This window comes from Bos indicus, chromosome 20 (assembly GCF_029378745.1).
Source record: "Bos indicus isolate NIAB-ARS_2022 breed Sahiwal x Tharparkar chromosome 20, NIAB-ARS_B.indTharparkar_mat_pri_1.0, whole genome shotgun sequence".
In the NCBI taxonomy this organism is placed as follows: domain Eukaryota; kingdom Metazoa; phylum Chordata; class Mammalia; order Artiodactyla; family Bovidae; genus Bos; species Bos indicus.
Window position 1 is genome coordinate 24,905,526 of NC_091779.1, and position 23,499 is coordinate 24,929,024.

General features: G+C 40.1%; 1 protein-coding gene across 1 annotated transcript in view; it reads left to right on the forward strand.

Annotated features, from left to right (window-relative positions):
- Positions 1-23,499, forward strand: part of ARL15 (ARF like GTPase 15) — a 461,597-nt gene that overhangs the window by 222,250 nt on the left and 215,848 nt on the right. The window contains exon 4 of the mRNA XM_070774953.1: positions 16,954-17,162. Coding sequence (XP_070631054.1) covers positions 16,954-17,162 — 209 coding nt within the window. The remainder of the gene's footprint in view (positions 1-16,953; positions 17,163-23,499) is intronic.

The window sequence follows — 23,499 nt, forward strand, 5'->3', positions numbered from 1 at the left end:
CTAGTTGAGGTGATGGAATTCTAGTTGAGCTATTTCAAATGCTAAAAGATGATGCTGTGAAAGTGCTGCACTCAGTATGTCAGCAAATTTGGAAAACTCAGCAGTGGCCACAGGACTGGAAAAGGTCAGTTTTCATTCCAGTCCCTAAGAAAGGCAATGCCAAAGAATTCTCAAAGTACCTCGAATTGAACTCATCTCACACATTAGTAAAGTAATGCTCAAAATTCTCCAAGCCAGGCTTCAGCAATACGTGAACCATCAACTTCCTGATGTTCAAGCTGGATTTAGAAAAGGCAGAGGAACCAGAGATCAAATTGCCAACATCTGCTGGATCATCAAAAAAGCAAGAGAGTTCTAGAAAAACATCTACTTCTTCTTTATTGACTATGCCAAAGCCTTTGACTGTGTGGATCACAATAAACTGTGGAAAATTCTGAAAGAGATGGGAATACCTGACCTGCCTCTTGAGAAACTTATATGCAGGTCAGGAAGCAACAGTTAGAACTGGACATGGAACAACAGACTGGTTCCAAATAGGAAAAGGAGTATGTCAAGGCTGTATATTGTTACCCTGCTTATTCAACTTCTATGAAGAGTACATCATGAGAAACTCTGGGCTGGAGGAAGCACAAGCTGGAATCAAGATTGCTGGGAGAAATATCAATAACTTCAGATATGCAGATGACACCATCCTTATGACAGAAAGTGAAGAACTAAAGAGCCTCTTGATGAAAGTGAAAGAGAAGAGTGAAAAAGTTGGCCTAAAGCTCAACATTCAGAAAACGAAGATCGTGGCATCTGGTCCCATCACTTCATGGCAAATAGATGGAGAAACAGTGGAAATAGTGGCAGATTTTATTTTTGGGGGGCTCCAAAATCAATGCAAATCCTGACTGCACCCATGAAATTAAAAGATGCTTACTCCTTGAAAGAAAAGTTATGCCCAACATAGACAGCTTATTAAAAAGCAGAGACGTTACTTTGCCAACAAAGGTCTGTCTAGTTAAGGCTATGGTTTTTCCAGTAGTCATGTATGGATGTGAGAGTTGGACTATAAAGAAAGCTGAGCACCAAGGAATTGATGCTTTTGAACTATGGTGTTGGAGAAGACTCTTGAGAGTCCCTTGGACTGCAAGGAGATCCAACCAGTCCATCCTAAAGGAGATAAGTCCTGAATATTCATTGGAAGGACTGATGTTGTAACTGAAACTCCAATACTTTGGCCACCTGATGTGAAGAGCTGACTCATTTGAAAAGACCCTGATGCTTTGAAATATTGAAGTTGGGAGGAGAAGGGGATGACAGGATGAGATGGTTGGATGAAATCACTGACTCAGTGGGCATGAGTTTGAAAGTAAACTCTGTTAGTTGGTGATGGACAGGGAAGCCTGGTGTGCTGCAGTCCATGGGGTTGCAAAGAGTCAGACATGACTGAGCGACTGAACTGAACTGAGCTGGGCCCTGCTCATCAGATCAAGACCCAGTGTTCCCCACAGCCAGGCGCTCTCATCAGGAAGCTTGCACAAGCCTCTTAACCCCATCCAGAAGGCAGAAAGAAGCAAGAACTATAATGCCATAGATTCCAGAATGAAAACCACAAGCATAGGAAGCTAACCAAAATGTTCACATGGCTCACAGGTTGGGTAACTCAATGAAGCTCTGAGTCATGCTGTTTGGGGGTCACCCAAGATGGATGAGTCATGGTGGAGAGTTGTGACAAAACATGGTCCACTAAAGAAGGGAATGGAAAACCACTTCAGTATTCTTGCCCTGAGAACCCCATAAACAGTATGAAAAGGTGAAAAGGTATGACACTATAAATTAAGCCCCCCCCCCCCCAAGGTCAGTAGGTGTCCAATATGCTACTGGGGAAAAGCTAAAGTATTGCTCCAGAAAGAATGAAGAAACTGGGCCAAAGTGGAAATGATGCTTGGTAGCAGATATGGTGGTGGTGAAAGTAGTCTGATTCTGTAAAGAACAATATTGCATGGGAAATGAAATGTTAGGTCCATGTGTCAAAGTAAGTTGGACATGGTCAAGTAAGTAGGAAGAGTGAGCATTGACATTTTAGGAGTTAGTTGAACTAAAATGGACTAAATGGGCATATTTAATTCAAATGACCAGTATATCAATTAATGTGGGCAAGAATCCCTTAGAAGTAATGTTAAAGTCTCATAGTCAAGAAAAGAGTCTGAAACCCAGTACTTGGGTACAGTTTCAAAGATGACAGAATGGTCTCTCTTTGTTTCCAAGGCAAACCATTCAGCATCACAATAATCCAAGTCTCTGCCCTAACCACTAATGCCAAAGAAGCTGAAGTTGAGTGGTTCTATGAAAACCTACAAGACCTTCTACAACTAACACCAAAAAGTAATGTCCTTTCATTGTAGGGGATTGGAATGCAAAAGTAGGAAGTCAAGAGATACTTAGAGAATCAGGCAAGATTGGCCTTGAAGTACAAAATGAAGCAGGGGAGATATTAACTGACTTTTGCCAAGAGAACACACTGGTCATAGCAAATACCCTCTTCCAATAGCACAAGGGATGACTCTCTACGTGGACATCATCGGATGTTCAATACTGAAACTAGATTGATTATATTCTTTGCAGCCAAAGTTGCAGAAACTCTATAGAGTCAGCAAAACAAGACTTGGAGCTGACTGTGCCTCAGATCATCAGTTCCCTATTGCAAAATTTAGACTTAAATTTAAGAAAGTAGGGAAAACCACTAGACCATTCATATATGACCTAAATCAAATCCCATGTGATTATACAGTGGAGATGACAAGTGGATTCAGGGATTAGATCTGGTAGAGATGGAGGTTCATAACATTGTCCTGGAGGCAGTGACCAAAACCATCCCACACGAAAAGAAATGCAAGAAGGCAAAGTGTTTGAGAAGGCCTTACAAATAGCTGAGAAGATAAGAGAAGTGAAAGACAAAGGAGAATGGGAAAAATATAACAATGGAATGCAGAGTTCCAGAGAATAGCAGGGAGAGACAAGAACATCTTCTTAGGTGAACATACAGAGCTATGGCTCAGAGGGTAAAACATCTGCCTGCAATGTTGGAGACCCGGGTTCAATCCCCGGCTTGGGAAGATCCCTTGGAGAAGGAAATGGCAACCCACTCTAGTACTCTTGCCTGGAAAATCCCATGGACAGAGAAGCCTGGTAAGCTACAGTCCATGGGGTCGCAAAAAGTTGGACACAACTGAGCGAATTCACTTCACTTCTTAAGTGAACAATGCAAAGAAATAGAGGAAAATGATAGAATGGGAAAGACTAGAAAACTCTTCAAGAAAATTGGAGATACCAAGTGAACATTTAATGCAAAGATGGGCATGGTACAGGACCTAACAGAAGCAGAAGATATGAAGAAAAGGTGACAAGAATACACAGAAGAACTATACAAAAAGGTTTTAATGACTCAGATAACCACGATGATGTGGTCACTCACCTAGAGTCATACATCCTGGAGTGTGAAGTCAAGTGGGCCTTAGGAAGCATTACTGTCAACAAAGCTAGTGGAGGTGATGGAATTCTAGCTGAGCTATTTCAAATCCTAAAACATGATGCTGTTAAAGTGCTGCATTCAATATGCCAACAAGTTTAGAAAACTCTCAATGGCCACAGGACTGGGAAAGGTTAGTTTTCATTCCAATCCCAAAGAAAGAACAATGCCAAAGAATGTTCAAATTATAGTACAGTTCAGTTCAGTTCAGTTCAGTCGCTCAGTCATGTCCAACTCTTTGCGACCCCATGAATTGCAGCACCCCAGGCCTCCCTGTTCATCACCAACTCCCGGAGTTCACCCAGACTCACGTCCATCGAGTCAGTGATGCCATCCAGCCATCTCACCCTCTGTCATCCCCTTCTCCTCCTGCCCCCAATCCCTTCCAGCATCAGAGTCTTTTCCAATGAGTCAACTCTTCGCATGAGGTGACCAAAGTACTGGAGTTTCAGCTTTAGCATCAGTCCTTCCAAAGAAATCCCAGGGCTGATCTCCTTCAGAATGGACTGGTTGGATCTCCTTGCAGTCCAAGGGACTCTCAAGAGTCTTCTCCAACACCACAGTTCAAAAGCATCAATTCTTTGGTGCTCAGCCTTCTTCACAGTCCAACTCTCACATCCATACATGACCACAGGAAAAACCATAGCCTTGACTAGACGGACCTTTGTTGGCAAAGTAATGTCTCTGCTTTTGAATATGCTATCTAGGTTGGTCATAACTTTCCTTCCAAGGAGTAAGTGTCTTTTAATTTCATGGCTGCAGTCACCATCTGCAGTGATTTTGGAGCTCCAAAAAATAAAGTCTGCCACTGTTTCCACTATTTCCCCATCTATTTCCCATGAAATGATGGGACCAGATGCCATGATCTTAGTTTTCTGAAAGTTGAGCTTTAAGCCAACCTTTTCACTCCCCACTTTCACTTTCATCAAGAGGCTTTTTAGTTCCTCTTCACTTTGTGCCATAAGGGTGGTGTCATCTGCATATCTGAGGTTATTGATATTTCTCCCACCAGTCTTGATTCCAGCTTGTGCTTCATCCAGCCCAGTGTTTCTCATGATGTACTCTTCATAGAAGTTAAATAAGCAGAGTGACAGTATACAGCCTTGACGTACTCCTTTTCCTATTTGGAACCAGTCTGTTGTTCCATGTCCAGTTCTAACTGTTGCTTCCTGACCTGCATACACGTTTCTCAAGAAGCAGGTCAGGTGGTCTGGTATTCCCATCTCTTTCAGAATTTTCCACAGTTTCTTGTGATCCACACAGTCAAAGGCTTTGGCATAGTCAATTATAGTACAACTGCACTCATTTCATATGCTAGCAAAGTAATGCTCCAAATCCTTCAAGCTATACTTCAACAGTTCATGAACTGAGAACTTCCAGATAATGCAAGATGGATTTAGAAAAGTCAGAGAAACCAGAGATCAAATTGCCAACATCAGTTAGGTCATAGAAAAAGCAAGGGAATTCCAAGTCTTATTTATGCTTCATTGACTACATGAAAGCATTGGACTGTGTGGATCACAACAAACTGTGGAAAATTCTTCAAGAGATGCAAATACCAGACCATCTTAGCTGCCTCCTGAGAAACCTGTATGCAGGCGAAGAAGCAACAGTTAGAACCCGTCCCGGAACAAAAGACTGGTTCAAAATTGGGAAAGGAGTATGTCAAGGCTGTTACCCTGCTTATTTAACTTCTTTGTGCAGTACATCATGAGAAATGCCAGGCTGGATGAATCACAAACCAGAACCAAGATTGTCAAGAGAAATATCAACAACCTCAGATATACAAATGATACCACTCTAAACAGCAGAAAGCAAAGAGGAACCAATGAGTTGCTAAATGAAGGTTAAAGAGGAGTATGAAAAATCTGGCTTAAAACTCAACATTCAAAAAACAAAAATCTTGTTATCCAGTCCTGTCACTTCATGGCAAATGGATGGGGAAAAGGTGAAAACAGTGACAGATTTTATTTTCTTGGACTCCAGAATAACTATGGACTGTATCAGCAGCCATGAAATTAAATACACATGCTCCTTAGAAGAAAAGCTATGAACCATCTAGACAGCATATTAAAAAGCAGAGACATCACTTTACTGACGAAGGTACCTATAGTTAAAGCTGTGATTTTTCTAGTAGTCATGTATGGATGTGAGAGTTGGACCATAAAGAAGGCTGAGCACTGAAGAATTGATGCTTTTGAATTGTGGTGCTAGAGAAGACTGTTGAGTGTCCCTTGGACTGCAAGGATACCAGTCAAAGGTAAAGGAAATTAACCATAAATATTCATTGGAAGGACTGATGCTGAAGCTGAAGCTCCAGTACTTTGGCCATCTGATGTGATGAGTCGACTTATTGAAAAAAAAACCCTGATTCTGGGAAAGATTGAGGGCAGGAGGAGAAGGGGGTGACAGAGAATGAGTTGGTTGGATGGAATCATCAACTTGATGGACATGAGTTTGATTGAACCAACACCAGAAGGCAGTGAATGACAGCAAAGCCTGATGCGCCACAGTCAACAGAATCGCAAAGAATGGGACATGACTTAGCAACTGAACAACAATAACAACAGTCTATAATTATTGAAACCTATATGTGATCCTAGACCCTGTGTTTTCTTAAATTATTGAGACCTCAGAGAATTTTTGTTTATATATAATAGCTTATGTGCATGTATTGATACTTATATTTCAGTACTTATTAGGTACTGGAAAAGGTCAGTTTTCATCCCAATCCCAAAGAAAGGCAATGCCAAAGAATGCTCAAACTACCGCACAATTGCACTCATCTCACACGCTAGTAAAGTAATACTTAAAATTCTCTAAGCCAGGCTTCAGCAATACGTGAACCGTGAACTTCCAGATGTTTAAGCTGGTTTTAGAAAAGGTAGAGAACCAGAGATCAAATTGCCAACATCCGATGGATCATCGAAAAAGCAAGAGAGTTCCAGAAAAACATCTATTTCTGCTTTATTGACTATGCCAAAACCTTTGACTGTGTGGATCACAATAAACTGGAAAATTCTGAAAGAGATGGGAATACCAGACCACCTGACCTGCCTCTTGAGAAACGTGTATGCAGGTCAGGAAGCAACAGTTAGAACTGGACATGGAACAACAGACTGGTTCCAAATAGGAAAAGGAGTATGTCAAGGCTGTATATTGTCACCTTGCTTATTTAACTTATGTGCAGAGTACATCATGAGAAACGCTGGGCTGGATGAAGCACAAGCTGGAATCAAAATTGCCGGGACTAATATCAATAACCTCAGATATGCAGATGACACCACCCTTATGGAAGAAAGTGAAGAAGAACTAAAGAGCCTCTTGATGAAAGTAGAGAGTGAAAAAGTTGGCTTAAAGCTCAACATTCAGAAAACCAAGATCATGGCATCCGGTCCTATCACTTCATGGCAGATATGGGGAAACAGTGGAAGCAGTGTCAGACTTTATTTTTCTGGGCCCCAAAATCCCTGCAGATGGTGATTGCAGCCATGAAATTAAATGATGCTTACTCCTTGGAAGGACAGTTATGGCCAACCTAGACAGCATATTAGAAAGCACAGACATTACTTTGCCAGCAAAAGTCTAGTCAAAACTATGGTTTTTCCAGTAGTCATGTAAGGATGTGAGAGTTGGACTATAAAGAATACTGAGCACCAAAGAATTGATACTTTTGAACTGTGGCATTGGAGAAGACTCTTGAGAGTCCCTTGGACTGCAAGGAGATCCAACCACTTCATCCTAAAGGAAATCAGTCCTAAATATGCATTGAAGGACTGATGTTGAAGCTGAAACTCTAATACTTTTGCCACCTGATATGAAGAACTGACTTACTTGAAAAGGCCCTGATGTTCGGGAAAGATTGAAGGTGGGAGGAGAAGGGGAAGACAGAGGATGAGATGGTTGAATGGCATCAGCAACTCAATTGACATGAGTTTGAGTAAACTCTGGGAGTTGGTGATGGACAAGGAGGCCTGGGGTGCTGCAGTCCATGGGGTTGCAAAGAGTCAGACACAACTGAGCGAATGAACTGACTCTCTACGTTTTCACATTTTATTCTTTAACTCAAACAAAAAAAGTTTCACTTTGTATTTTTTAATCATCATTTGCAGTGTGGTATCTGAAAAATTCACCTCTGTGAATGTTTTGTATTCAGTTATGTTACATCCATTGATCAGTCTTGTGCTTTGAGTGTGTTTTTTTTACCTATGCATGATTTTGTACATTGTACATTTTTCATTTGGGAAATATTGATTAATAAGTTAGGTAGGTCTTTCAGATGTTGACATATTTTATTACAAATATCTGTCTGTTAATACCATCATCAATCTTATCATTGAGTGGCTGTCAAGATCTCTCTGACATAAAACTTTTTCCAAAATCCTTGTTTTGGCTTGAGAACAGATTTTACCACTCACAGCAAATAGTGTCAGTTGTTTTTCTTCAAGTTTCAAGTTTACAGAGTCATTTTTGAGAAAATGTCTATCAGATACTCAAGACTGAATGTAATCATAATTTTTCAGTTGAAACTTCAAGTAAAAATGTGGTTCCAGGAAATTATGAACAACTAGTTTAGCTCACCGGAGAAGGCGATGGCACCCCACTCCAGTACTCTTGCCTGGGAAATCCCGTGGATGGAGGAGCCTGGTAGGCTACAGTCCATGGGGTCGCTAAGAGTCAGACACGACTGAGCGACTTCACTTTCACTTTTCACTTTCATGCATTGGAGAAGGAAATGGCAACCCACTCCAGTGTTCTTGCCTGGAGAATCCCAGGGACGGGGGAGCCTGGTGGGCTGCCGTCTATGGGGTCTCACAGAGTCGAACACGACTGAAGCGACTTAGCAGCAGCAGCAGCAGCAGTTGAGCTCACAGTTCAGTTGCACCAGTGTTTATCCTGCAAACAACCATGTGCTTTAGTGTGTAGCAAAAATGCTTTTTGTCTGCTTCTCATTTTCTTTTTTTTTTTAAACTGGCATTTTTAAGAGCTAATGTGATAAAACTAAGACTTTTCACTGCTTTATTTAGTTCATTCTTAAGTGAAATTCATGCCACCCCACCCCCACCCTTACATGGCGGTCAAGGGTACAGTGACTACTCGTTTACAGCCAGTGCCTCAGATCATGATAGGATGCCTGCAGGTTTTTTCACCTTTGCTTTGCACCATTAGTGAAAATGTCAATGTGGTGAAAATAGCGAATAACATCTTGTAATTATTAAAAGAATGTTGTTCCCTGAGCCTATAGAAAATGTCTTGAGGAATGGCTACTTCTTCAGCTAGAAAATATATGATCGTTGAGTAAATCAAGTCTTGGTTATTTGTTTACACATAATAATGAATCTGGGGTGGGGGGGCTTCTGCTCCTGAGGAAACAGCTAGTCCAATGGCCGAAACTGACATTTATATGCTGTTTTGGGAGGTAGCTAAGGGAAGCTTTGTTGGTGTCCCCTATCACCCCATTTCCAGGAGCACCAGACTGACTTTTCAACAGCTTAAACCTCCTGGAATTCTTTGTCTGGGAATGTTCTCTGGCTGCTGGAGCCTGGTCTGCCTGAGTGCCCTGGGCAAAGCCAAATAAATTAAAATAATATAGAAAATTCAGTTATTCAGTTGCACTAGCTACATTTCAACGGCTCAGTAGCCACATGTAGCTAGCCTAACCCTAGCCTCTTAATTTAATATGAGGGAACTGAGCTTTTTTGTGGGGGAGGGGATGCTACAAATAACAAAATTGTCTTCTAAAATTGGCTTGAATAATTGGCGTTTAATGTGCCCAAAGAATGAGTCCTCACAATTTAGCGGATAGGTTCTGCTGCTACACACTGTTCTCAAAGATCCAGGCTCTTTCTGTCTTCCCATTCTGACATCCTCAAAATAGTGGTATGTGTCCTTCAAAGCTGTTAGAAGACTAGCAGTGTTCAAAGCATCACCTGACTGCCTAATGAAATCTAAACACTGGAAGAAAGAGGCAGCTCTCTTTGGGCATCATTCTTGTTGTTGAGGAGCAAAATCTTTCCAGAAGCTCCAAGCAGACTTCTGTTGAGTCCCATTTCACCAGAACTGACTCATATGCCCACGTGGCCAGAGAGAGGCTGGGAGTACCAGTCCCTGGTGTTTTTAACCTCTATAATGATAGAATGGCTCTGCTGGAATGTGAGTGCTATGAAGACGGACAGTCTGGTCTGGTTTTGTTTCCTTCTGTGTCCCCAGCTGCTGCTGCTAAGTCAGCACCTAAGTTAGTATCTGATGCTGAGTAGATATCTCTCGTTTCTGTCGTTCCGTTGTTAAGTCGTGTTATGCTGCAGCATGCCAGGCTTCCCTGTCCTTTACTCTCTCCCGGAGTTTGCTCAAACTCATGTCCTTTTAGTTGGTGATGCCATCTAACCATCTCATCCTCTTGTCTCCTTCTCCTCCTGCCCTCAGTCTTCGCCAGCATCAGGGTCTTTTCCAGTGAGTCGGCTCTTTGCATCAGATGGCCAAAGTATTGGAGCTGCAGCTTCAGCATCAGTCCTTCCAATGAATATTTATGATTGATATCTTTTAGCGAAATTAATTGAACAAGTCTGTGATGTGCCATAGAAATGAACCTGCCATGGAGGACTTTATGCTCCTGTCTTCTCTCTCTTGTTGTGATGCCGTGAACCAGGCTGTTGTGATCGATTGCTCTCAGAATTAACTGTTAGGTGGTATCCGACTTGGGTAATGAGAGTATTTGGCAACATCTTCCACCCAATCCCTCTACTGCTTAAACCACTCATTTGGTTTTTAATTTAAAAGAAGAAAATATAGATCAGGTTTAAGTTTAGTATTTATCCTTTTTATATAACAATTGTAATTTCAGGGACACAGAGCAAGCAGTTTCCACTCATTAAAATAAGAGTGGGCTCTAACTGCTGTTGGATACTATGTCCTGTGTGTATTACCCTGTGTAGATTTGGTTTGTGAGTTAGAAAGGCTGAGATGTAGGCATCAAACAGGTGTTCTGAATTTCCCCAGTTAGGCTCACATCTCAAAGCACTTGGCAGCTGTGTGGATGACAACATCCATTTCTTACTTGAATCTGGTAACTGAACTGAGGCCACTCGGCTGGACTAACCAGCTGTATCCCACCCATCGCCCTGTGCTGGTTTCCCTGGCCCTGATCTGTATTGAAGCTGCTGCTGACTGAAGCTATTGTGTGGAAGGCTGAAATGAAACTTAGAATTCCAAGCTCAGAGCTTGTGATGAAAGTCAGAAATGCTAAGATTGAGCAGATGTGGCTTAAAGATGAAAGAAAAAAGTCTTTCAGTTTTAATAATAATGTATTCATATATTAAGTCATACACAGGGCATTTTTTAAAGTTGTGGTATTTGTCTTTGGATTTGTTTCATCTACCAGGACAGCCTTAGGATTGTCATTTAATCTCACTAGGTGACTTGCTGCTGCTGCTGCTAAGTCGCTTCAGTCGTGTCTGACTCTGTGGGACCCCATAGATGGCAGCCCATGAGGCTCCCCCATCCCCGGGATTCTCCAGGCAAGAACACTGGAGTGGGTTGCCATTGCCTTTTCCAGTGCATGAAAGTGAAAAGTGAAAGTGAAGTCGCTGAGTCTTGTCCGACTCTTAGTGACCCCATGGGCTGCGGCCCACCAGGCTCCTCCATCCATGGGATTTTCCAGGCATTTACTGGAGTGGGGTGCCATTGCCTTCTCTGACTAGGTGACTTACGTGCTCCTAAATGTGCCAGATGAAAATACTTCACAAGTTGGTGTTCTGGTATGTTCCATGTATTTCTACTGGACAAGTTCCATTAAAACATGCATCTGGTTTTCTTTTTGTTATACTTGACTCCCTGAAGTGAAAGTGAAAGTTGCTCAGTCCAGTCGTGTCCAACTCTTTGTGACCCCATGGACTATACAGTCCAGGCCAGAATACTGGAGTGGGTAGCCATTCCCTTCTCCAGGGGATCTTCCCAACCCAGGGATCGAACCCAGGTCTTTCACATTTCGGGCAGATTCTTTACCAGCTAAGCCACCAGGGAAGCCCAAGAATACTGGAGTGGGTAGCCTATCCCTTCTTCAGCGGATCTTCCTGACTCAGGAATCAAACCCAGGAACCTGATCCAGGAATTCGCATTGCAGACAGATTCTTTACCAGCTGAGCTACCAGGGAAGCCCTTGGCTCTCTGGATACCCTCCAATTGTATGGCCATGTTTTCTTCCTCTCATACAGTTACAGGCCTCATTTGTAATCAAGATTACTTTACAAGCTTTGAGAGTTTGAGCTAAGAGGAATAATGGCTTTCTAAATACTTCTTATAGGTTCTAGCTCAGTGACTTGTATAGAATAGGCACTTAATAATACTATTCGTTCAATTAATTGGTTGGGAAATGTTCTTGGACAGGTTCCCACTCTGAGCATTAATATGTATAAGCACGGAGGTACCTTTTATTCTAACAGGTTCCCTTCCCCCTTCCCACCCTGCCTTAGCTTATGTGATAGTAGAGTTCTTTATTTGGCTTTGTCACTTCTGTAGTCAATGATCCTTCTATTTCAATCACACCAGACCTAAATATATTCCTAGTTGTTTAGCCTTGGACATATTATAAAACTGGACACATTTTATTGATAAAATGAGAGTGATAAAAACACCTACCTCATAAGACTATCATGGCTAGTGAATTAATACATGTAAACATTTTGTACAACCAACTGTTACTTCAGAACTGTAGTTGGTCAACCTCAGCTGTTGGTTGGCTATAGATACAAAAGTTTGGTGAAATCAATGAAAGCATTCTGTGAGCACTAATGAGCTCTATGGAACTTGTGACAAGGTATGTTGCATATATTCTTATTATATTAAAATTGTGTACTACACATCATTTTTGTTGGTAAAATTTATAAAAAGCTTGTGTATGGATACATGTGCACACAGCATTTTTGTTGTTTTAGACATTTACCACCAGGTAATACTGTCTCTACTTTTGTTCTTCAAGCTTATGGATGTTCCTCTCTCATATGGATAATGTCTGGATGTAGCCTGTAGCAGATGCTGTTGATATCCTACCCAGATCTCCTTTATTGGGCCAGTGCCTCCATCTCCCAGCTGCTGCGGGTATTGGCTGCTAATGACTCACACCTGTACCCTTCTCCAGAGGCCTGCCCTTGGCTGACAGTAATTGCCTCAACGAAATATATTGGGGAGATTATGAGATCATGCCCCACCACCCTCTCTGTTCCCTAGAGATGGCTCATAGCCAACGACTATTCAGGGGTGAAACAGCCCAGCCCCCTTGCCATTTGGACTGGGTGACTTCCGCAGTTCAGCCCACACTCTAGAACGCCTCACTGGATCAGGCTGAGGCTAGATTTCTGAAACCATATCTTTGCATGGTCCCTTTCTGCTTTCACTCCAGTTTCTCCTGACAGAACTCTGCGTATACTCAAGTGTGTAAGAGACTCATCTCAGGCTCTGCACATAGGGAACTTGACCTAAGATATTGCTAATTTCAGTGCCACTGTTGTTTTCTTAGTTCTACCGTCACTTATGAAACTAATTCCCTTTATTAAATAATCTGTAGCATAAATTGAAAGTGAAGGAGGAGAGTGAAAAAGTTGGCTTAAAGCTCAACATTCAGAAAATGAAGATCATGGCATCTGGTCCCATCACTTCATGGCAAATAGATGGGGAAACAGTGGAAACAGTGTCAGACTTTATTTTTCTGGGCTCCAAAATCACTGCAGATGGTGATTGCAGCCATGAAATTAAAAGACGCTTACTCCTTGGAAGGAAGGTTATGACCAACCTAGATAGCATATTAAAAAGCAGAGACATTAGTCAAGTCAAGTCAAGACATTAGTCTGTCTAGTCAAGTCTATGGTTTTTCCAGTAGTCATGTATGGATATGAGAGTTGAACGGTGAAGAAAGCTGAGTGCCGAAGAATTGATGCTTTTGAACTGTGGTGTTGGAGAAGACTTTTGAGAGTCCCTTGGACTGCAAGGAGATCCAACCAGTCCATCCTAAAGGAAATCAGTCCTGGGTGTTCATTGGAAGGACTGATGTTGAAGCTGAAGCTCCAATACTTTGGCTACCTCATGCAAAGAGTTAATTCATTGGAAAAGACCCTGATGCTGGGAAGGATTGGGGGCAGGAGGAGAAGGGGACGACAGAGGATGAGATGGCTGGATGGCATCACTGACTCGATAGACATGGGTTTGGGTGAACTCCGGAAGTTGGTGATGGACAGGGAGGCCTGGTGGGCTGTGACTCATGGGGTTGCAAAGAGCTGGACATGACTGAGCAACTGAATTGAACTGAGCATAAATTTCCTCTCCTTGTTTTGTTTTCTTGGTTGGACCATGTCTGATAGGCATCAAGCCTGCTTGTATCCTCTATCATTGCATATTTAAGGTTCAGTTCAGTTCTGTTCAGTCTCTTAGTCCTAACTCTTTGCAATCCCATGGACTGCAGCACACCAGGCTTCCCTGTTCAATACCAACTCCCAGACCTTTCTCAAACTCTACGGAGTCACCATCTGCAGTCACTTTGGAGCCCAAGAAAATGAAGTCTGTCACTGTTTTCATTGTATTCCCATCTATTTGCCATGAAGTGATGGCACCAGATACCATGATCTTAGTTTTTTGAATGTTGAGTTTTAAGCCAACGTTTTCTCTCTCCTCTTTCACTTTCACCAAATGCTCTTTAGTTCCTCTTCACTTTCTGCCATAAAGATGGTGTAACCTGCATATCTGAGGTTATTGATATTTCTCCCTGCAGTCTGGATTCCATGTCCAGTTCTAACTATTGCTTCTTGACCTGCATACTGATTTCTCAGGAGGCAGGTAAGGTGGTTTGCAATTCCCTTCTCTTGAAGAATTTTCCATAGTTTGTTGTGATCCACACAGTCAAAGGCTTTGGTGTAGTCCATGAAGCAGATATTTTTCTGGAATTCTCTTGCTTTTCCTATGATGCATTGGATGTTGGCAATTTGATCTCTGGTTCCTCTGCCTTTTTGAAATCCAGTTGATGTACTGTTGAAGCCTAGCTTGGAGAATTTTGAGCATTACTTTGCTAGTCTGTGTCATGAGTACACTTGTGGTAGTTTGAACATTCTTTGGCTTGCCTTTCTTTGGGATTGGAATGAAAACTGACCTTTCTAAGCTTGTGGCCACTTTCGGGTTTTCTAAATTTGCTGATATATTGAGTCAGTGCTTGTACAGCATCATCTTTTAGGATTTGAAATAGCTCAGCTGAAATTCCATCACCTCCACTAGCTTTGTTTGTAGTGATGCTTCCTAAGGGCCACTTGACTTCACACTCCAGAATGTCTGGCTCTAGGTGACTGATCACACCATCATGGTTATCTGGGTCATTAAGATCTTTTTTGTATAGTCTTCTGTGTATTCTTGCCACCTCTTCTTAATATCTTCAGCTTCTGTTAGGTGATACCGTTTGTGTTCTTTATTGCACCCATCTTTGCATGAAATGTTCCTTGGTATCTCTAATTTTCTTGAAAAGATCTCTAGTCTAGATATTTAAGGTTATTCAACATCAAATTCCCTTGATGTTAATGTTTACCTGGTTATTTTTATACAATATTATAATGAATACCCCAGATTTTAGAATCTCAAAATAAGTTTCAAAGCCTAATTCAATTATACCTCCCTTTTAAATTTTAAAATTTTAAATTCCACAGGCTCCTCTGTCCATGAAATTTTCCAGGCAAGAATACTGGAGTGGGTTGCAATTTCCTTTTAAATTTTGTTGTAAGAATTACCTGAGCTGTTTTTTCAACAATACTTAGCTCTGTGCCTGGAATGTAGAAGTGGTTAATAAATGGTAGCCGTTTGATTGATATTACTCTTTGAAGAGACTTGCCCATACTGAACAGATGACTCATCCCTTACTCCCAGAGAACCCTAATATGTCCCTTTATAATTTTTCCTCTTCTCAGTGTCATCCCATGGTAAATTGGCTCTCCAGCGGAAGGAAAGACCTGACAGATAGCTTTTCCTGGTTTTTTCTTGGGGAAAATACTCCTACGCTGTCCATTTCCAAGCTACCAAAATGATTTCACTTAACACAGTTTGAGAAGAGACACACATTTTACTCTTGGCAGCCAATAGACACCAGTTCCAGTCTCTGCTCTGAATTCCTAACTCTGAGCACACTAGATCCACCACAGAAGCTAGATGTTCCATAGATGACTAAAATATAGTTTTTAACTAGTTATAACTTGATTATATGTATGAAATCGGTGAAATTCCTTGATACCAAATTTTTGTTAAATAACCCATAACTTGTATTGGTTATATAATCCCCCTCTCCACCACCCCCCCCCACACACACACACATGCATGCTGCACACACACAAATTGCCCATGTTATTCATGAATCAAAGAAAAGGAATTATTCATCATTATATAGTGGGAAATACCCACGCCCTCCCTGAGCAAGTTGTCTACTTATTCAGACGCAGACCTCAAGTTTGTGATTTACTGTATACATCAGTGGAGCTTAGTCACTTCACATCTCTTGGCCCCAGTTTCCTCCGAGTTGGAAGCCTAATTATTATATAATTCCATTTCCTTCTTCCCTCATTTTCCTCATTCTTGTATCAGACTTTTAATTGTAAATTATGCTAGATGTTTGAAACACAATAAGGAATAAGACTTGGCCCTGGCTGATGAGAATCTTACTGTCTTATTTATTAATATCCATCCCACTGAGGCCATGAGTATGCGTGCATGCTCGGTCATATCTGACTCTTTGGGACTCTATGGACTGTAGCCCACCACGCTCTTCTGTCCGTGGAATTTTCCAGGCAAGAATACTGGAGTGGGTTGCAATTTCCTTTTCCAGGGGATCTTCCTGACCCAGGGATCGAAACCCACGTCTCTTATGTCTTCTGCATTGACTGGCAGATTCTTGCCAAACGGAGTTATACAAATGTGCCAAAGGCCAAGATTTTACTTCATTAAGAGTTTAGCACTTTGGCACATAAGGTATTGTGCTAATAGCTTTCTGTTTAAATTAAACAAGGTTGCCCTGATCACTAAGTGGTTCTCTTACTGATGTTAATGGTATGGAGAGAACCCTTGGTGAACAGCTTTGTTATTCTGCTCTCTGAGTTAGGCTCAGACTCAGTTTATAGAGAGGGTAGTTTATTCGGGACTATTAAGCAAATCTGAAAACATTCTTTTGCGTTTAAGAAGTACTTAACCTGATTCTTTCTTCCATATTTTGATAAGAAAGGCATGAAGAATGACTCTTAAACTTCTGTGTTCTCCTTCAAGGCCATATCTAACCGTTGGCTCTAATGCCTTTGTTCTCATCAGATGTGATCTCTGCACTTAATTTTCAAAGCAATGTTGGTGTCCAATAGGAAATTACTGTTGGGAACATTTTTCATGTTGCTGAAAGCTATTTTTAAAAAGAGAATTTGTTTTGTTTTTGACAGGGGCTGATAATATCCGGAAATACTGGAGCCGCTACTACCAAGGATCTCAAGGGGTAATATTTGTATTAGACAGTGCCTCTTCAGAAGATGATTTAGAGACTGCTAGAAATGAACTGCACTCAGCTCTTCAGCACCCACAATTATGCACTTTACCCTTTTTAATATTGGCCAATCATCAAGACAAGCCAGCTGCTCGATCAGTACAAGAGGTATGTCTCACGAAGGTAACAACTCTTGGTCTGACTGTTTGTTGCACTTGTGCTGCCATGCTGGAATCTGAAAAAATTCCTGTAATTAGAGATATGCTGGTTATACTGCTTCTCAACATGAAATTTTAGGTTATGAAAAAAGAAAGCCTGTATTAATCTTATGGAAAGTATTATTCACATACCTCTAACCCCACTTCGAGATCATAGGTGGTTTTTTTTTTAACCATTTAGCAAAAGTTAGAGGATTTATCTGAATATATTTCTCATCTATTTTTGAGCGCTAAAGGCCTGGTTATTTAACTTTTGTTTTTTTAGCCTACCAGCTTACTTAGTTCATTCTTCTTTTCAAGGCATGCATCATATGTATTACCATGCATCATTCGCCCTCAGATGTCACGTTGTTGTCCCCTCTAATGCCCACTGCTTACTAGAAGCAGTGGGTACTATTCTGTAATCAGCGAGGCTGAAAATTGATGTCTTATCTTGCAAGTTCCATGCTACCGAATACCTTTTAATATGGACCCATTCTTTATCTTCCATATTTCATTTCATTTCTTAGCTTGTATCTCTCCTATAAAAGCATGAGACTAATTCTGGGCAGATAACCACAGTCTCAGCAGAGTTTCTGATTCATGGTACTAGAGTAATAAGATACACGAATAGCTTTCAAAACTTAAATGATAGTGAAGGTTAACCTTAAGTACAGTGAAATCTAAACTTTTGATGTACTCCTTTTCACCTGTAATTCTCGGGATGTTCTATCACCACCACCTCCCCCTACTTCAAAAGTTCTGTGCTTTTTTTTTTATTGACTTTAGAGTAATACAAGCCACACTGCCCTTTAGTCTGAAAAACAGATGAGGAGCCAAGGATATAACATGTTCTAACTCCAGACTCCTTCCCACTTTGTGTGGGACCTATTGGCAGATAGCTTTGTCCTTGTGCCTGCTTTCTTACCTGTGAAATGCAAATAATGTGATTCTTTTTTAATGTGAAGTGAGTGGGATTGATTTCCTAATTCACTTTGAAGTATACTGAGTGTAGGAGGTACCATATACAGAGTATTTTCATTTATTTTAGGAAAGTAGTAAAGAAGGCAGGGATTTCGTATTAAACACAGCTTATATGTATATTTAGTTGCCTTATTCAGCATTAAGTAGTGCTGAAATACCGTACAGATAATATTAAATAATTAAGATAAAAAAGAAAAATACAAATCTGTTCAAACAATCAACAATGTGCAGATCTTCAGCAATGTAGTTGTGGTGCCTTCCTGATTGCTTCTTAAGACCTCAGGTACATTTTTTTAACCTCTTAACACCAGTTTTTCTGTCTGTAAAATGGATGTAATAGTGTAATGCTGGTTAGTTATAAATGTTAGATTAGTTTATAAGGTGATTTGCTAAAAAGGCATTGATATCCTTAGATTTACTATGGAAAATATATGAAAGTATTACAGAATATACATAGACCATATAACATCTGTGTGTATTAATAATACATGTTTAATAACATATTATGTGTAGTAATACACAGATGTATTTATACATGAATAAATACAGGTTATGATATGAAATAGATATTATGTAACACTTCAAATCACTTTAAAGACATGTGCTATAGCTGAAAAGATTTTATTTTGCTTTTAAATTAGAAGCTGTTTATATGTTTCCATAGACATCAAAAAGTGAAGCTAATATGTTCCATAAACCTAACATATGACTCATAGTAATCCTCCATAGGAATTAAAGACTGCTACATTGAATAAAGGTAGCTTGTAACAATTAATTGCTTAAGAGTATGCCATGTGATTGTTGGCTGGCTGCCTCTTCTAGGAAGAGGACAGTTATCTAACGTCTGTCACTTCAAATTTTTGTTGAGACGAGACAGAACCGAGAATACACTCGCCTGACAATTCATTTTTTCAGGAAGAAGAGGTTATGAATGTAGGGTAATCATAGATATACTTTGAAAATTATTCTAAGCTTGTATATACTGGAGCATATGTGTCTTTGACTTTGCTTTTTATTCATATCCATTTTAAATGAATTTTCTACAAAATTTCCACTTGTGGTGGAATTTGCAAATGCCATTTTGAAGACTGCTCTAAGTAAAGCATTTCCCTGTGATTACACACACACATACTACACCAGGTGCATGTTTATGCTTTAGACTGCCCTAGTTGAATTCATGGACAAATTCCATTGCAGATCTTGAACTTGAGACATAGTGAAGTGCTCAAACTTACTTTGAATTTGAGAGAGAAAGAAATGGAAGCTTCCTGTTTTCCCCATTGCTTGTACGACAGAGGTTTCTCTGTGTAGTATTATGATGCTTTCCTGAAATACTCCTAGGAATGTTTTATGAATTAATACCTTTGTGTTAGCATAAAAATGGAATTATGAAATTAAATCTTAAAATTTTCATAAATAGTAACCTCAAAATTGTTGGGAGTAGGCATAAATAGAAGAGGAGAGAGAAGATTAAGAAGTAAGCAGAGTTACATGTTATTAGAAATGAGTTGAGAAGTGGTCATCTGTTTATTACTTCCTTTCCTGAGCCTAAAGGTATTACATGTCCTGTGCTTTGTTGTGTATAAACATTTCTATTCATTTCTACCTGCTAATTTGTGTGCACTAATTGCCAGATGCTAAAAAGATGATGTTTTACTCTGCAAAATACCTGTGTATTTTAGGTAAAATTCTGTTCTTTCAGGATCAGGGAATATGCATTCAGTTTACCAAGAAGCACGGAACAGTACTTTGACACAGTTACAAAAAATGAGGCATACTTTCCTACTCTCATTGAAATTATTGCATTTTGTGCTTAATGTATTTGCAAAAAACTTGCAGTTATTTACCCTATATTTCCCTACTCTCATTGAAATTATTGCATTTTGTGCTTAATGTATTTGCAAAAAACTTGCAGTTATTTACCCTATCACTCAAGTAAAACTGTAAAAATTCATTTATCATTTAAGAAGAATATCAGTTTACTCTTGAGCTTAGAAACTGGTAGGAGCTGGTGAAAACCATAGGAGAAAACTGAATTATCACTAGGATTCCCACAGAGGGTGAAAATCCTCAGGAAGTTATATATTTAGTTCCTCCCTCTGCAGTGCAAGTTTTGCTAGGTTTGTATTGAGAACTAAGATAGGAACAATGGTTAAAATTATGGTGTAACCTACAGATAAGAGAGCAACAGGCCCCATTATTTTGTTGCTTTTTTAGAAAGCAAGCGGAGTCTTGTGCATTGCATAGTTTTCCTTTCTGTAATATACCTACTTGGTAATGATCTGTGTTTAACTTACCAGAATTTTAAGATTTTATGCCTTGAGACTGGACAGTAGAGAAAAAATTTTTAAGCTTTTTTTTTTTTGGGTAATAGCAAAACACTGGGAAAAAGGACACCCTTTACATACTTTCTGAAAGCCAAGCAGTTCTTGCAACAGATGTTTGTTGTATTCACTTTAGGGAGGTGTAGTTACCACAGTTTTCCAGAATTTACTCATATCAACTATTTTTCTCTGTAGAAAATATAATATAAAACTCTATAGTTATATCAAGTGGCCCATTTGATTCATTAGGGAAAATTCTGATCTAACTGAAACGATAAAGCTTTCTAAAACAAGAATCATCTTAAGGGTAAATAGGTTGATTTTTTAATTTGTATTGAATTGTAATTGTATCTAATTTGTTTTACAACTCCCATAGGAGAGCATACTTCAGTTCTGAAGTTATTTAATAGATCAGGAGGATTTTAGGAGAAGTTAAGTTGATAGAGTAGCCAATAAAAGTAATCCTTTTTTCTCTCTACACAGTTGATTCTTTTACCTCCCAGCTTTTTAAAATCCTATTTTCATTTTATTGGGCATTACAGTGTCTTAAAAATGGCACATTTTGTCAACATGAAAGACATGGTTTATCTTTTCTGCAGTCTAATCTGATCTGATATTCTTTCATATCCTTAATCCAAAAGTACGTAACTTTTTCAGGAATAATACATCAAAAATACTGAATTAAATTTATATTAAAGAAAATATTAAAAAGTATGAAAACTAACACAACATTGTAAATGAACTGTGAAGTGAAGTGAAAGTTGCTCAGTCGTGTCCGACTCTTTGCAACCTCATGGACTCTATAGTCCATGGAATTCTCCAGGCCAGAATACTGGAGTGGGTAGCCTTTCCCTTCTCCAGGGGATCTTTCGAACCCAGGTCTCCCGTATGGCAGGCGGATTCTTTACCAGCTGAGGCATCAGAGAAGCCCAAGAATACTAGAGTGGGTAGCCTATTCCTTCTCCTGTGGATCTTCCCTACCCAAAAATCGAACCAGGGTCTCCTGCATTGCAGTTGGATTCTTTACCAATGGAGCTATGAGGAAAGCCCAAAAATCAACTGTACTTCAGATTTTAAAAATTTTAAAAAGGATATAAAAGTGTGAAGCATAGAAATTTGAAGTAGAATTATAAGGTTAGATCACTATTGGTTCCATGGCTCATTAATTGTAGCATAGGAATGTACAGCTTCTAAATTAAAATATCAGCAGTAAAGTTGAAATTTATGATTAGGTGTTTCTCAATTTTTGTTCAATTGTAATTTAGTGCATTATTGTGATGTACATGCTTCCCCCATGGCTCAGTGGTAAAGCATCTGCCTGTAATGCAGGAGACTCAGGGGATGCAGATTCAGTCTCTAGGTTGGAAAGATCTCCTCGAGGAGGAAATGGCAACCCACTCCAGTATTCTTGCCTGGAGAATTCCATGGACTGAGGAGCCTGGGCGGGGGTCTACAGTCCACGGGGTCACAAAGAGTCAGACACAACTGACCTTGCCCGCATGCACGATGTACATAGAATGTAAGAAGAATAGAAGAGTATTTGCAGGTATGTCTGTTTTCATTCCAATCCCAAAGAAAGGCAGTGCCAAAGAATATTCAGACTACTGCAAAATTGCACACATCTCACACACTAGCAAAGTAGTCTCAAAATTCTCCAAGCTAGGCTTCAACAGTACGTGAACCATGAACTTCCAGATGTTCAAGCTGGATTTCGAAAAGGCAGAGGAACCAGAAATCAAATTGCCAACATTTGCTGGATCATCGAAAAAGCAAAGAGAGTTCCCAAAAAACATCTTTTTCTGCTTTATTGACTATGCCAAAGCCTTTGACTGTGTGGATCACAACAAACTGTGGAAAATTTTTCAAGAGATGGGAATACCAGACCACCTGACCTACCTCTTGAGAAATCTGTATGGAGGTCAAGAAGCAACAGTTAGAACTGGACATGGAATAACACAGTGGTTCCAAATCAGGAAAGAAGTATGTCGAGGCTGTATATTGTCACCCTGCTTATTTAACTTATATGCAGAGTACATCATATGAAATGCTGGACTGGGTGAAACACAAGCTGGAATCAAGATTGCTGAGAGAAATATCAATAACCTCATATATCCAGATGACACGACCCTTATGGCAGAAAGTGAAGAAGTGCTAAAGAGCCTCTTGATGAAAGTGAAAGAGAAGAGTGAAAAAGTTGGCTTAAAACTCAACATTCAGAAAACTAACACCATGGCATCTGATCCCATCACTTCATGGCAATGGAAACAGTGAGAGACTATTTTTTTGGGGGGGTTCCCAAATCACTGCAGATAGTAACTGCAGTGATGAAATTAAAAGATGTTTGCTCTTTGGAAGAAAAGCTAGTCAGCATATTAAAAAGCAGAAACATTACTTTGCCAACAAAGGTCCATCTAGTCAAAACTATGGTTTTTTCAATAATCATGTATGGATGTGAGAGTTGGACTATAAAGAAAGCTGAGTACTGAAGAATTGATGCTTTTGAACTGTGGTGTTGGAGAAGACTCTTGAGAGTCCCTTGGGCAGCAAGGAGATCAAACCAGTCAATCCTAAAGGAAATCAGTCCTGAATATTCATTGGAAGGACTGATGCTGAAGCTGAAACTCCAATACTTTGGCCACCTGATACAAAGAATTGACTCATTGGAAAAGACCCTGATGCTGGGAAAGATTGAAGGTGGGAGGAGAAGGGGATGACAGAGGATGAGATGGTTGGATGGCATCACCAACTCGATGGACATGAGTTTGAGCAAGCTCCAGGAGTTGGTGATGGACAGGGAAGCCTGGTGTGCTGCAGTCCATGGGGTTGCAAATAGTCTGACACGACTGAGCAACTGAACTGAACTGAACTGTAATGCTATAAACATTATACTTGTTTATGCTTTTTTGGGGCCCTGTTGTATATTAATGCAGTATGCAGGATCTTCATTGTGTCATGTGGTATCTTTCACTCTAGTTGTAATGACTGGGCTTAGTTAACTAA